The sequence below is a fragment of the Molossus molossus genome, unplaced genomic scaffold, assembly GCF_014108415.1.
Source record: "Molossus molossus isolate mMolMol1 unplaced genomic scaffold, mMolMol1.p scaffold_m16_p_6, whole genome shotgun sequence".
Classification (NCBI taxonomy): domain Eukaryota; kingdom Metazoa; phylum Chordata; class Mammalia; order Chiroptera; family Molossidae; genus Molossus; species Molossus molossus.
In genome coordinates this window covers 66,652,157-66,667,489 of record NW_023425399.1, presented here as the reverse complement: position 1 = coordinate 66,667,489, position 15,333 = coordinate 66,652,157, and the positions used below count along the sequence as shown (strand labels likewise).

Sequence of the window (15,333 nt, the reverse complement as noted above, 5' to 3'; positions counted from 1 at the left end):
AACAGAATGCCAAAATACATTTAATGCCATTCACTCATTCATTTACAAGTATAATAAGCATCTATTATGTGCCAGTGATAAAAAATAGTCTTTCAAAGATATTTAAAGATGTTAAAAGACTTCAACAATTATATATGTGTGTGTGTGTATACATAAATATACACACACACACACGTATATATCTAACACATTAATAAATAAATAGATGAATTTACTGGGCAAAGAGGATATAAGAAAAGATCAGCTGCTTGCCCAATAGTCCCATCTACTACCTTCGACCTCCTTAATCAAGAATTCAGATAAAAAAACCTGATGCTCATTCTCATTGCCTTTTTCTCCTTGGGAAAACTGATGGATGAAATTTTAAGCCATACTACTAAATCTTCTCTGTAGTTTGTGCTATTCAGGAAAACTGCTGTCCCACAGACAATTTTTCCTCATGGGGCAGGACAAGCATTTACCCAACTGCAGAAATGACTAGGGAAGGGTGGAGAGCGGAGAGCGGAGAGTCCAAGGCAGGATCTCCCAGGAATGAGCTTCGAAAGGGCAGAAGCTGCTTGTGAGACCTCAAGTATTCCACAAGCCTTAAAATATTTCTGTCCATTCAAGACTGATATATTCTGACAGATGGAATGGTATGTGGAAGCAATTCATTTCACATTTTATGAAGCACTGTTTCACATGGTAGAGATTGTCATTTGCATAAACACATCTTAATTAAGCCCTAAAATCCTAGAGGGATTTCCATTATGTCTAAACCACAGAGGTAACTCATATGGTTCAGAGGTACAGGATACTTTTCAACTCTTCTTCCTCTAATAAAGGACAAAGCTATTAACAAAAAAGAAAAAGACTAAGAAGTAGATACATGGAATATATCTTTGGAACGACCAGCTATAATCTTGGAGATGTAAAAAGATCAATGCTGAGATGGTAAGTAAATATAATAAATTCACTTTAATAGCTAAAGTTTTTCAAATGATATTTTAAGGTGATATTCTAATCCAATATCACATAACATTCTGGCAACAACCACTGGATACTATTTTACTCATCTTAGGAATCACAAGAAAATAGTCTGTCCATTAAAATTCTAAATAAGATTTGATGTACTCAAGATTGAGCTTTTCAAATAAATGCAATAATTTTATAATAAGAATTAAACAAGTGCCCATCAGTAGACGAATGGATCAAAAAGCTGTGGTACATATACACAATGGAGTACTACGCAGCGGTAAGAAAGAAAGATCTCTTATCCTTTGAGACTACATGGAGGGACCTGGAAAGTATCATCCTAAGTGAAACAAGCCAAACAGAGAAAGACCAATTTCTTTTTTTTTTTTAATCCTCACCCGAGGATATTTTTCCATTTTTTGTTCAGACAGAGCGGGAGGGAGAGAGAGGAAGAGAGAGAGAGAGAAACATCGATGTGAAGGGACACATCGAGTGGCTGCCACCCGCACGACCAACCAGGGCCAGGGACAAACTGCAACCGAGGTACGTGCCCTTAGCGAGAACCGAACCCGGGTCTCTCTGTACCGCAGGCCGACGCTCCAACCACTGAGCCAAACTGGCCAGGGCGAGAAAGACCAATTTCATATGATCTCACTGATTTGTGGAATATAATGAACATAACAGTTGAGGAATGGGGTAGTCCCAGAGACGTGGAAGCGGGGTACAGACTGACAATCCCCTAAGTAGTGGGGAGGTGGGGGAGGGATGAACCACAGAACTTATACGCATGTATGCATGAGCAGTGGACATGGACAACAATCTGGGGAAGGGGCAGGGAGGGGAGGGGGGGAATCAGTGGGGGGAAAAAGGAGAATCATCTGTAACAAAAATTAATCAATAAAAAATAAATAAATAAATAAAAAAAGAATTAAACGAGAATTCAGAGAAAAAAACCCCTGATGCTAATTTCCATAATAAAATTTATAAAGTAATTGCAATCCAAAAGTTATTCCCACAATAGGTGTCATCAGAGTCAGAACAGAAAAAAACAAAAAACAAAACACATATATAAAAATGTAAGCAATATACTTAAAATTAAATTTAAAATAAAGTATTAATAACAAGGTATATAGAAGAAAACACCTATAACATATTATTCCTGAATAGTGTTTAGCACATTTTTGTTTTCACTTGTCAGAAGAATAAAGGATATTGACAATATCTGCTGTTGATAATCTATGACCAAGCCAAATACTCATCTCTAAATTTTACTAAAATATATGAACTAATTATTCTCTATGATATGAATTAAAAAGGGTTTTCAAAGTAGGCACATAGCAAATGAGATTTCTTTTAAATTATTTCAAACTTGTATACACCTTTCTTGATAGTACCGATTAAAATTAGTTCACTTCAATCATGTTATTATTGTGAAATTGTGCTAGGATAGAAAATAATTTTTGAACTATGATATGCTGTAAAAGATTTATTGAATTCCATAATGCTTTTTAGTTCTCTGTACAAAAAAATATGAAAAAGCTTTAATTTTAGGAAAATTTTGAAGATATAAGTATTTTTATAAAAACAGATGTCACAAAAAGGACAGTATAGAATTCTGTTAATCAAATCCTTACTTCAAAATCTAACCTTTTGTTTTAGTTATAGTAACTAAATATATTTATTTACTTATTTTTGATCTGACAACAAAGACTTAATTGTTCTTGACAAGCTGTTAAATGACAACAATTTCAAGAAAAATCCTATCTTGGCAAAAAGGAGCTTAAGAAAAAGAAATAAAAAAGAGAAAAACGTATAAAGTCTAAACATTCAATCCAAACAGGAACGTATTAGAATCCCTCTCAAAGTCAGTTAGTTGTGTCTGATCTTAGATTTTCCATATTACAAGACACCTCAGCTGAAAATCTCTCTAACCAAAGACATTTAACTACAGAAGTCAGTCGAAGTTTTATTCTTCGACTGTGCCGAGAAATCAGAGCCTCCGAAGCCAGCATGGCAGAAAACATGAGGGGAAATGCCAGTGTAATAATGTAATAATCTAAAACATGTACCTTTAGCCTTTGGTCATCAACATCTATAATCGTAGCAACGCGAATTAACCTGGGGTTTCGTTTATCCACAACTTCAAGTTTCATATTTGGCAGAAAACCATGAGGCAACCGCTGTAACATTACAAGTTCAACAAGTCATGCAAATTTCAACAATTCAGTTATACTATTAAATTTTTCCTAAAATACTAATTCTCTAGTTTTACATTCAGATCTTTAGTACAAATGGAATTTAGTTTTAAGAGCACATAGGACTTTATGCATATTATTTAATCCAGTTTCATAAAATCCAGTGAGGAGAAAGAATTTTTTGATCATTTTCAAGACAGCTAAAAAGACAAAGACAGATTAAATAATAAATTCACTAATGATCACACCAAGGTTCTAAAAGGATCTTATCATAGTTTATCTATTGGTTTAGTCTTTTTTTCAAAAATTAACTTTATAAATTAATAAATTATTGACTATTCTCACTACCTAGTTGCAGAGTGTATTTCCCAGAAGGGAAAAGTATTTAGAAAGGATAACCACAGTACTTTATAAATTTAAATTTTGAAACAATATTTAGATAAAACCTTCATAATTTCAACTGTCAAACTAATATAAAATCATACCACAATGTAATTTAAAGCCATACAAAAGGTATACTTTTGTTACTTTATCTGTGATATATGTATGTTAAACTTTATTAATTTAAGGTTTCTTCCAAGACTTAAAATGCCAGGAACCAGGAGTCTATAATGATGAACACTCAGACAATAACAAAGAAAATCGAGTCAGAAAAAATATACCAGGACTTATACTGAAACTAAGAAAATTTAACGAAATCAAAGTCAAAAGACATCTCTGACAGTATTTATAGGCTGGCAAAAAGTTTCACTTGAAAGCTACTAAACATAAAGGTGCTCAGTTGACTTTATTAAAACTAAAAATGTACTGAATTCGTTAAGTCTAGAAATAGCAATAGTAAAATAAAATCCTCATAATATGTGAGTAATAAACAGTTAAATCTTTCTTCAATATCTGTTTGTTCTTTTTTTCTCTCCAGCTTTTGTGAAAACACATTTTCTTTCTAAAATGCATTATCAAATCTACTAAACAGTATACTGACTTAACTAGGTCTCTGATCCCTGAAAATGTTTCTGTTCTCCTAAGGTCACTGGCCTGACAACAAAGATGTCGCTTGTACTGCAGATGCTAAAGTTTGAGGTAAATCCAAAATAATACCAGAGTCTGGAAATTGCCTTTTTAGCTAAATTTTATCATAATTTTATTTTCCTGTAATTTTCCTTTTGGAAAACAAAAATGAATTTTTTGACAGAAAGCAAGAGAGAGAAACTACAAGCAACTGGTATTTTTGCTAACTTAATTTTTAGAATTCTTAAAACCCTCTCTAATACTCCAGAACCTCTAGCCTTCTTAAATTAATTATACTTCTTTCCCCAAATCCAGCCTAGTATAATCAATTTTTTTAAAAAAATGAAACAGCATTTTGTTTTAAACCCTTTTTGATCCCCAGAAACTTTCAGTAAATGAAATCTCATGTAGAAGCTTGCTATATAAAATTCTGATTAAAGACAAGCTGGGGAATACACCATTAGAGTTGAAAGGGAACAAAGGTTGAAAACCACTGGTGAAGAAAGTATATTTTTCTAACTATACTATCAATGCACTTTGTTTTTCAAAGAACTGTAATTTATACTTAGGTCAATCCTGGAATAAATAAGCAAATTCAAATTTGAACTTTAAAAATCGGTATTCTAACAAATTCTAACAGCAATATTTCCCTCAAAATGCATAAAACGTAACGCTCAGGCTACAAACAATTCCTCTATTTTATTATGACACCACTGACATTCCAACAATTCCCAGGACATGAAAGTTGTGGACTTATAAAACCGGAAATGAAGGACCCACTCATCAGAGGTTGGTAAGGGGCTTACAAAGGCACTAGTGTGGCACTCCTGTGTTTTTGAAGGAGGGAAACTGTCACCTACATTTATGTACCGGAACAATAGTAAATTAGTCACCTCCCTTGTAATTTTAAATTAAAACAAGGTAAATTGGTCATAAAAATAACACTTCAGTTTTAAAAAAAAATCTAGAATAATTTAAAACTGTCAAATAAGGGCATGACTCAACATGGACATTATTTAAAGTTGAGAATGTAAATGGATACAAACTTACCATTTTAAATACTTTGGCAGGAACAGCACTAGTTTGGGTAGCTTCCAGATATTCTGTCCAGGAAAAATTTTCTGGATCAGGATAACCTGAAAAATATATATAAATATCAAAAGATTACTCATTGGTATTTTGATTCCCATATACTATAAGACATCTGATAATACTAACACTTACAGTTATTTGAATGCTCACTTTTAGTCGCCCCTATGTTAAGAATATCACATATTTACCTAATCTAAGTCTGTGATGACCTCTGAGAGGGCTGTTTTGCCCCACTGAGGCACATGGGCACTCATCCACTCAACAAGGTGAGACACGTTGGCCAAGACCAAATGGTGATGTGAGTATTTGGCAGAGCCAGGGCACATCCAGAAGGCCTCCTGCAAGTGTGAAAAAACTCCCAGTCTGACATCAAACCATGAACTGAAAATCTAATTCCTCTAATAATGCTCCATTTATTAGGGTTTTATTCTCATATTTAAATCTCTGTAATTATAATTTCCAAGGTTTGCTATTATCTTTGCAATTTAAAGATGTATAGGTGAAAAATTGTATAAAGCACTTTATTGTTTTTAAAGATTTCCATCTAATTGGGTTTTTGTTTCTCTATTTTTGTGTCATTTTATTCCTAATTACATTTGCCAGGGGACTGTCAACATTGTTGTGTTTTTTTCTCTTTCCTTTCAAGAAATAAGTACTTAGATTTATTCATCAGCTCCATTGTTTTCTTTGTCTTTTCTAATTATCTCATTGCTGCTTTTACTCTTACTCCTTCCTTCTTTGTTTCCCTTAGGTTTATTTTATACTTGTCTTGCCAAATTGAACTATAAATATAATTTCTTTTCTTTTTTTGGATAAAAGAGTCATTTAAGACTACGAACTTATCATCATTGTCCCCGAATACAGCTTTAGACCTTTAGACAAACTTTTACAAAAAATATTTTTCTTTTACTTTCTAAAAACCAATTATAATCTTTGTCATCTAGATTTAATGATTTACCAGATATTTACTTAGGAGATATCCCAAATGTTAAATTTTTGTGGTTGTAAAATATTTAAAATAATAACTAGTTTTTCACATGGCAGTTTCAGAATGTGACACTGGCTGTACAATCTGTTTGAAAGACCTTAGTTCTTTTTGGTGTAATATAGGAACAACATTTAAACATATTGAAGGTATCTATGTTTTAAGGTATAATATCAACATGCATAATTCAATCTACATAGCTATATTATATAAAAATCTGTTTATTTCTTATGGAAGCCAAAAGCCTGAAATGGTATGCTAAAATCGCTGAAATAATTTTTCTGTACAGTTCTCCAACATTTCTGATCCTTTTTCTTCATATTTAAACATTGCTAAAATAAAACATATTTAAAGAAAAAATTACAAACCAAGTAGACAGCATGAAAATTTCTCACAAAATTAGCATACCTGTGTCACCAGGACCCAGGACACACCCTCCTATTGTGCAACCACAAGCCCACTTTCCTCAAAGAGAAACTCCTATCCTGGTTCCTAATCTTTGAGATCAGTTCTGCTTGTTCTATTTTTTCCTTTGTATAAATGGAATCAAACAACAGGCACTGATGGGTTTTGTTCTACATTCTGACTGTGAGGTTCATATAGACTGCTGTGTGCAGAACATTTGTTTTCATTGTTGTACAGTAGTCCATTAGTGAGTCTCACAATTTATTTATCCATTCTACTGGTGATGGTCATTTGAGCAGTTTCTATTTGGGGGCTATTATGGAAAGTGTTGCTATGAACAGCCTAAAGAATTCTCTTTGGTGACCAGAAATATAGATTTTGGTTGGAATGAATGCTGGATCATGGGATATTTTGTTTCATAGTTTGATGTTATATTATTTAGCATATAAAAGCACATGTGTCGCCCTGGCTGGTTTGGCTCAGCGGTTAGAGTGTCGGCCTGCGGTCCGGAGAGACCCGGGTTCGGTTCCCGCTAAGGGCACGTACTTCGGTTGCAGTTTGTCCCCGGCCCTGGTTGGTCGTGCGGGTGGCAGCCAGATGTGTCCCTTCACGTCGATGTTTCTCTCTCTCTCTCCCTCCCACTCTATCTGTACAAAAAATGGAGAAATATCCTCGGGTGAGGAAAAAAAAAAAAAAAAGCACATGTGTCTAATGAACAAATTAAAGTGATGAACAAAATAGATCCAGAGACATGGAAGTAGGGAACAGACTGACAAACTTCAGAGGGAAAGGGGGGTGGGGGGCAGAAAGAGATAAACCAAAGAACTGATATGTATATATGCATAACCAGTGGTCACAGACAACAGAGCAGTGAAGGTACGGGGGTGGAGGTTGAGGGGTAGGAGCAGGGAGGAAGGTATCAATGGGGGGGGGGGGGCCTCTGTAATACTTTCAATAATAAAGATAAAGAATTTTTAAAAGCACATATAATGTTCACTATTAACTGCACTTTGTATTTTATAGAGAGAATTTCCCTTTGAAGACATTTATTACATTTTGCCTCAAATTCCTTTTATTAAAAATGCCATCCTGTTATTTTCTGTTTATGTGTACCTGATAAAATTTTGCCCTTCTTTTTTACTTACATATTATTTTGTTCCAGGTGTAGCTTTTATAACACCTTCTAAATGAGTTTAAAAATCATTTACATTTAGTTTCCTAACTGATTTATTTTATCTACCTTCTGTAATCATTTTTTAAGCTAGATTTATTTTAGAAAGCTCTCAGGGTTTCTTTTGCTTTTTTGTCCTTTTTTATATGAGTCATGTTATATTCCTTATGTCTCAATAATTATTTCTGCACTTGCATTTATTTTTATAGCTCATATTTTTAAAAAGTTGTCCAATCTCAATTGTTGTATTTTGAATCTCCACATGTCTGCATAGGTTCTAAATATGCTCATACCTTGCCCCTTCAGTGATGGGGTCTCTTCCTTGCTGCTCCAGCTTTCTCACTCAGGAGCCTGACTAGTAGATTCAATGGAACAGTGGGAAAATAAACAGTGTGGTGCATTAAGGAATAAATGCAAAGTCAGTAAAAGAAGAAGTAATTAGTCCTGCTCTAGCATGCTGCTATGAGAATTATCCTTTTCCCCATTTTTTTTTGGGGGGTACATGCCCCTAGTGGGAAACAAACCCAGGACTCTCTGGTCTGCAGGCCAACGCTCCAACCGCTCATCCAAACCAGCCACGGTATCCTTTTCTCCAATTTTTGTCATCAATAAATAAAAATACAAGGCTGTGGCTGTTTCAAATAAGTCTTAAGCAATAATTGCCTTTATATAATCTCTAGAAATTGTGTAAAATTGTGCATGTGTAAAAAAGGCAAAACATGTGTTATGTATATATTCCCTGTTCAATGAACCCAAGGAACAGGAAAATGTCTTATAGCCTAAGGAGGTTTGCAAAGTCATCTACTCTCGCTTTCTTCCTCCTGGCCTCGGACCTGAGTTCTGCTAGATTTAGTGGGGCCAAAGAAGGGAAATGGAGGAAGGGCTAGGGAACAGACCCATTCACACAGCTGCATGGCAATACCACAAGAGAAGTTCAAATTCTAAAAATTTAAATTCCTACTTAAAACAAAAAAATATATATATGAGACCAATACATGGAACAACAATATCCTTTAACCTTTTCATTTGTCTCAAAGAAAAGCAACCTCTAACTGGCTTCCATTTATTGGTAAGCAATGTATTAAGTACTCCATTTACAATGTCATTTGTTCCTCACATCTACCTGTGAGGTATATCTTTTTATCCTCATTTTATAGGTGAGATTCAGAGAGCTTAAGCATTTTTCCAACTATTATACAGTTAAGTAGAAAGAATGGGATTTGAACCATTAAATCTGACTCCATTACCTACATACTTAATCACTGCTTACCCCCAGTACTATAACCTACAGCATCCCGGAACCAAAGTGATCTATCCCTTCTGCATTTCAGGACTGAGTATGAGCGCCCCTGGAGGCCAGCACATAGTATTACAGGGTGAGAGGGTTGGAGATTGCATTATACTAAGTGTAAACCTATTTATTCATGTCCTACCTCATTCCACACTGGTTAGAGTTTAAAACTGCAGAAATAAAGAATATCTAAAGAAAAATGAAGTCCAAGCTGTAGCCATGGGCACAGGTAGCTAAACCAAACAAGGGAAAAGGGTCAGGCACTGGGATCAATGAACTACAAAGCAGGGCATCAGCCAGGCAGCCCCTGTAATTCCCCATGGTGCCAGCAGTTCTCTGGGAGAAGAAAAAGATCTGAGTGACAAATATCTTCCTTCATGTCAGAGAATAACTAGAAGGCAACTAGATGGCAGCAAGAGGAGAGATGAGGTGTGGTGGAGTAGAAGAGCTTCTAGAGGTGGAACCTTCTAAACAGCTGAGAACCGTTTTAGAAAAAGCAGTGGGACTACTTGGGCTATGGCAAATATGCCATGTTATTCATGGGCTGAGGGAAGTGGAGGCCTCAAGAGGGGCCACAGAGGGAGCCCTGTGTGAAAAATCTGGGGTACATAAAAGCCAATTCCAGAGCTTTGAGTTCAAAGAATTTATTGTCAAGAAAATGTCCTTAAACAGGATATAAATGTGGGGTGGGTACAAAAAAAAGAAACTAAAGGTCAAACTGTTATCAATGAGGTGTCCTCCATGTCCCTACCTGTTGCTGGTGGAAGTTGGCTTCTTGGGGTGCCGAGGGAACAAGAATTTCCTTAGGCTTCCATGGGAGGATGAGGTATTGTGGAAAGGTTTACTGATTATGTAACATTAAAGGGGTTTCCCTTCAGGGTCCCATTTCCCTCCATATGTCCATGGGAAAAGTCCCCTTTTGTCTTCAGCAGAGCTGGGATTGAAGCCACTGTCAACAGTTTCCATTCCATGTGAGGCACAGTCCAATCCAGCCTCTGGCTACCTTGGCTTGTCTTCCCAGCTTCAGTCCACTGTGTGTGGGGTCAGCATGGCCATGGGCCATGCAGCTTCCAGGGCCACACAGCAGGCTGGCATGGGTCATAAAACAAGTGCAAGAAAGCAGAAGAAAAGCAAGAGGAATAAGAGAACATGAATTCCTTTTTCTGGAGATTATGTGTTCCCAATTTTTTGCAGGATTTCATTGGGATCCACCCTCCTAGCCAATGACCTTTGTTCCCAGATTAGACTGACAGGCAAGCACCTTTCCTATGTCATCCAGACTTCACTGCACATGCATCATTTCTCCCTTTGTTGCACTCCTTCCCCCAGTGATTTTCAGGGAATGGACTGGTGGTTTCCCTGTGGAGCATAAAGTTTCATCTTCCTGGTGCAGCTGCCCAGAGGACCATGCTTATAATATCTGGCCTCCCCTCTTTGCTCCTTTCCTATTATTAATATTAGCTAGCTAGTTACGACAGTAAAAAAATCTGTCATAACAATACCAAGTTAAATGTAAATCATTCCAATGGATTTCAGTATCACTCAGGGAAATAGCAAGTCCTTATAATGACCTGCAAGCCCCTACAAAATGTGGCCATTACTGCCTTGATCTCACCTCCCTTTCACTCCACTCCTTCTCTAACTAGAACACAGCAGACTGTTTCATTCCCCATGCTCTTGCACTTGCTATTCCTTTACCAGGAAAGATCTGTCTGTGGATCCACCAGACTCCCTACCTCATGTCCTTTAAGTCATTGTGCAAATGTCACATTCTCAGTAAGTCCTTCCTTGAACTCCCTGGACAATATAGGACCTTCCTCTTCTCCCCTTCCAGAATATATGTGCACTTCCTAAATTCATTACCTGCCATACTTTTCTCCATGGCACTTATCACCACTAAATGTATTACATATTTTACATATTTACTGTTTCTCTTACTCTACTAAAACACAAGCTTCCTTGTGATAGAAATATGTCTGGCCCTGGCTGGTTTGGCTCAGCGGTTGGAGCATTGGCCTGTGGTCCAGAGAGAACTGGGTTCGGTTCCCACTCAGGGCATGTACCTCAGTTGCAGCTTGTCCCCGGCCCTGGTTGGGTCGTGTGGGTGGCAACTACTCGATGTGTCCCCTTCACTTCGATGTTTCTCTCTCTCTCTCTCCCTCCCACTCTATCTGAACAAAGTATTGAAAAATGTCCTCGGGTGAGGATAAAAAAGAAAGAAAGAAATATGTCTGTTCACTTCACTACTATTTCCTCTAAGCCTAGTACCTCACAGATTGTTGGCACTCCATAAATATTTGGTAAATATTTTTGAATGAAAAAAATGTATTTCCTAAAAAGTTTGCATTTAACATTGTGGTGGTCAACAGTGAAAAGAGGTATGAGCCAAACTGATATTGGTCTAGTTTCAAAATATTGAATTGAACTATGATATAAAGTTGTTTGCCTGCTGGTGCTGGTGGTCTCAGAGGTATTAGAACAAGATGATACTCCTATATCAAAACTCACTAAGGTTCCAAACACCACTAAAGACTGGATAATGCCAAGAGATGGCCACCTGATCTGTGGCATCTGTGCAAGGCAAATGTATATTCCTCAACTGTTTGCTCCATATAAGACCGGCCAACTTAAGTGTGAGATTGGTTATAAGCTCTTCTTATAACAACATCCTCCATTATTTCCCCTCCAGAAACAATAACGTAAGCAGAAACATAATTTTGCCACTGGAACATTATTTCTAAAGATCTGGGATCATGAATAAATAGCACAAGTCCTTAAGTTCCTGACATCCTGGTCTGGGCAACCTAACTCAGGGAACCCAAAGAAGCATGACAATCGTAATTATACCAGTGGCCAATCCAAAAACCAAAAATCATGGGTGTCCTAGGACAAGCAATTTTTAAGTAATGGACAACAGTCCCATTTAATAACCAGCAATAAAAAGGGATCTAATAAGAATCTTACTGAGAAGAAAGTTCAATCAGAATAGACAGAATATGGATCATAAACACACATGCTATATGGACTTAAGAGGACACTTCATCTAACTCATTATTTATGAGGAAAGTAAGACCTGGCATTTTAAGTAAATTGTCCAAGGCAAGATAACTAATAATGGAATCAAAACTAGAACGCAGGTCTTCTGACCAGCAACCTGATTTAGAAATCAAGATTTCTAAAGATCCATTCTGATGTTCAGTGAGTGCTCTGCAGGCTGCCAGGCTCTAAGGCCAAGAGAAAGCATCAGAAGAGAAATGAGGGCCAATTAGTTCCAGTGAAGCTCTCACTAGTTTTTCCAATATTTTAAGAGCCTGGATTTTCTAAGAAAGCCCCTCAGAAACAAATTATTTTCTGTTTTGGGTAGCTCTCTCCAGGCAGAGCAGTAATTCATCTAAAAATCCAGGCCTCCCCATGATAAAGATTTAGGAAAGTTCCCACTGATGGTATGTTGCACTCCACTCTGGAGGTTCTGCACACACAGAGAGGCTCTTTATGAAAATGATCTCAGCATCAAGTTATCACTAATTATTCTATGTTAGATGGTGGTGTACTATTTAGTACAAGACAGAAGAAATATAAAAGGACAACCAGTTATTTTAACCACTGTTAAGCCTAATTCAGGTCTATCCAATTTTATTTTTAAAAAGATATGTAGAAACTGCCCTCACATTTATGGTACCTTAGATGGCAGAAGTTTTGGAGTCATATTCAGTTCATCACAATTAGTTAAAATATTCTTTTTGGAAAAGTAATACAAGTCAGACCCCTTAATATTTATAACAGGATGTCATGTTTGTTACTTGATCATAAATCAGGTCTGAAAGCACAGGAATAACTCTTTGATCTAGGGACTATCAGTATCTCAGACACTTGCCAAAGAGCTCATTCTGTAATTGATTACTTTGCTCAAAATATGGCTGTAATGAGGAGTATTCAGAACAGACTATGGAAACAGAGTCTCTTCTATGTCTAGTGAAATCACCAGAAATCAACCATCTGTGCTACATGGCTGAGCTCTGAGCAGAACTGTCTTTGAAAAGGTCATGGCACCTACACTACCTAATATAACTCAATGCTTGGGAACTGGCAAGCGTCTGTGATGGAGTGATTATCTGCTTCTCTCTCTCTTTCTCTATCAATAACCAACAGTATGGAAAAACATACTGGTTATTTTGCTTCTAATTTTCTCTCAATTTCACTTACTACATAACATTCCACTGAGAAATTTCTATGACTAACTTAAAGATCTTCATATGTTGTCTTTTCTATTCTTTGTTATGTCCTCAGCTCTTAGCTGTGCCTCACACTTAGTGGGCACTTAGTTAATATCTGTTCAATTAATTAATTAGTAATTTATAATTTTCTTTGAACTCCTACTTGCTTATGTCAATAGAATTTTTCTATAGGAAATAGCACAATGCCATTTAAAATATGTAATTCTTTGTGTGCCTAAACAAACTTAATAGTTAATGCTATAATTAAATAAAATGTTTATACTATAAATTTTGCTAATGTAATTTAGCTTTGCAAGGAAACTATTAAGTAAAGTTAAATTATCAAAACATTAGTTTGCTAAAATATTTCTGTGTCCTCATCAAACATCTAGAATATTTGATAAGTATGTCCAGCCAATTGAGTCTAGAAAATCTAAAAAAAATAATAGCTGTTGTTCCTACAAAATACATTTCATTACCTCCCAAAATATTAATTATTATAGCTTTATTCTGTGAAACTAAACTTGCATTTGGCAGTCATTCACAAAAAATCTGAATGCTAGACTTCCCATTTAAAATGTAAAGATAAGTCCAGCCGGTGTAGCTCAGTGGTTGAGCATCGACCCATGCACCAGGAGGTTGCCAGTTCGATTCCTGGTCAGGACACATGCCCATGTTGTGGGTGATCCCCCCTGGTCAGGAGGCGGCCAATCAATGTTCTCTCTCATCGATATTTCTAGTTCTCTCTCCCCTTACTTCCTCTCTCTGTAAAATAAAGAGAAAAAAATTATTACATAAATAAAAATTTTTTTAAAATGTAAAGATAAGCATAAATATTTAGTTCTGTTCCCTTCAAATTGCCACCAGAATATCAATAAAGACATTTTTAAGTAATTTCTTATAAATAGAGAAAATGCCAAATTAATTTTGATACAACACATCATAGAAAATTGTGTAGTCTTTATTAAAAAATAATTGGAACTATACTAAATAAATTAAAAGAGATATGCAATGAAACATAATTAAACAAGATTAAAAAGATGAAAAATATGTATATAATCTCATTTTATAGCACAAACAAGGATTTAAAAAGGAACATATGAGTGTATGAACATATGAGTGTATGAGTGTGTATGTGTATATATATATGCAACTGTATGGGAATTAAAAAAATATGTATAGCATAAAATGTCTAGTGGTTCAAACTATTTTCCTTTTTTCTCTTGGGCAAATAGCTGAACTACATTTCCTGGACCCTTGTGCCATGAAATGCAGTTATGTAACTAAGTTCTGGCCCATGTATGTAGGTAGAAATGATGCAAGAAGCCACTTCGACTTTGGCCCCTAAAGCTCTCCCCTGTGCAACGAGAAGTTCTTTGCCCAGTCTTAGACTTAACTGAAAGTTTCCAGAGGACCTGGAAAAAACCCAGCCCCAGAATAATTGCATAGAACAGAACTAATCCCTATTGACCATCATTGTCCTATGACAGGAGCAAGAAATCAATTATTAATGTGTCAAGGCACTACAATCAAACTACATTTTTGGAGCAGTTTGCTATGCTAGTTAGTTCATGGTACTGAGTATTTAATAGAATTGACGAGTGAAATCATCAAGTCCAAGGATTATTTATTACTAATTAAATCTGTATATATAAATTATTTTATTTGAAATATTTTTGAAAAGAAATGTCATTTATTGTATATTTTTATATACCAAGACTTGTGGATAAAATGTGAGCAAAATAAACAGTCTATGCTAACATCATATTCACAGAAAACTTTGCCTATATTTTGAGAAATCTGGTCTTGTTTAATTTTAATTTTTCACATTTGAATTTTGTAACATGGTTAGAGATAACTTCATGGAGGACAATATAAAAATATTTATCAAATGCTTAAATTTTTTTTCTATACGCTGTAATTCAATAATTCCACTTACAACCACAAAGAAATAGCAAATATATATAACCATTTCTTTAAAAGTATGTCTTCCATCATGATTTAAGAACTGGAAAAAG

At 35.7% G+C, this 15,333-nt stretch overlaps 1 protein-coding gene across 1 annotated transcript in view; it reads right to left on the bottom strand.

Annotated features, from left to right (window-relative positions):
• The window catches only part of L3MBTL4 (L3MBTL histone methyl-lysine binding protein 4), a 381,883-nt gene that overhangs the window by 252,644 nt on the left and 113,906 nt on the right, over positions 1-15,333 (bottom strand). The window contains exons 9-10 of the mRNA XM_036245527.1: positions 5,208-5,293; positions 3,024-3,134 (exon numbers count right to left, since the gene is read on the bottom strand). Of these exons, the coding sequence (XP_036101420.1) occupies positions 3,024-3,134; positions 5,208-5,293 (197 nt within the window). The remainder of the gene's footprint in view (positions 1-3,023; positions 3,135-5,207; positions 5,294-15,333) is intronic.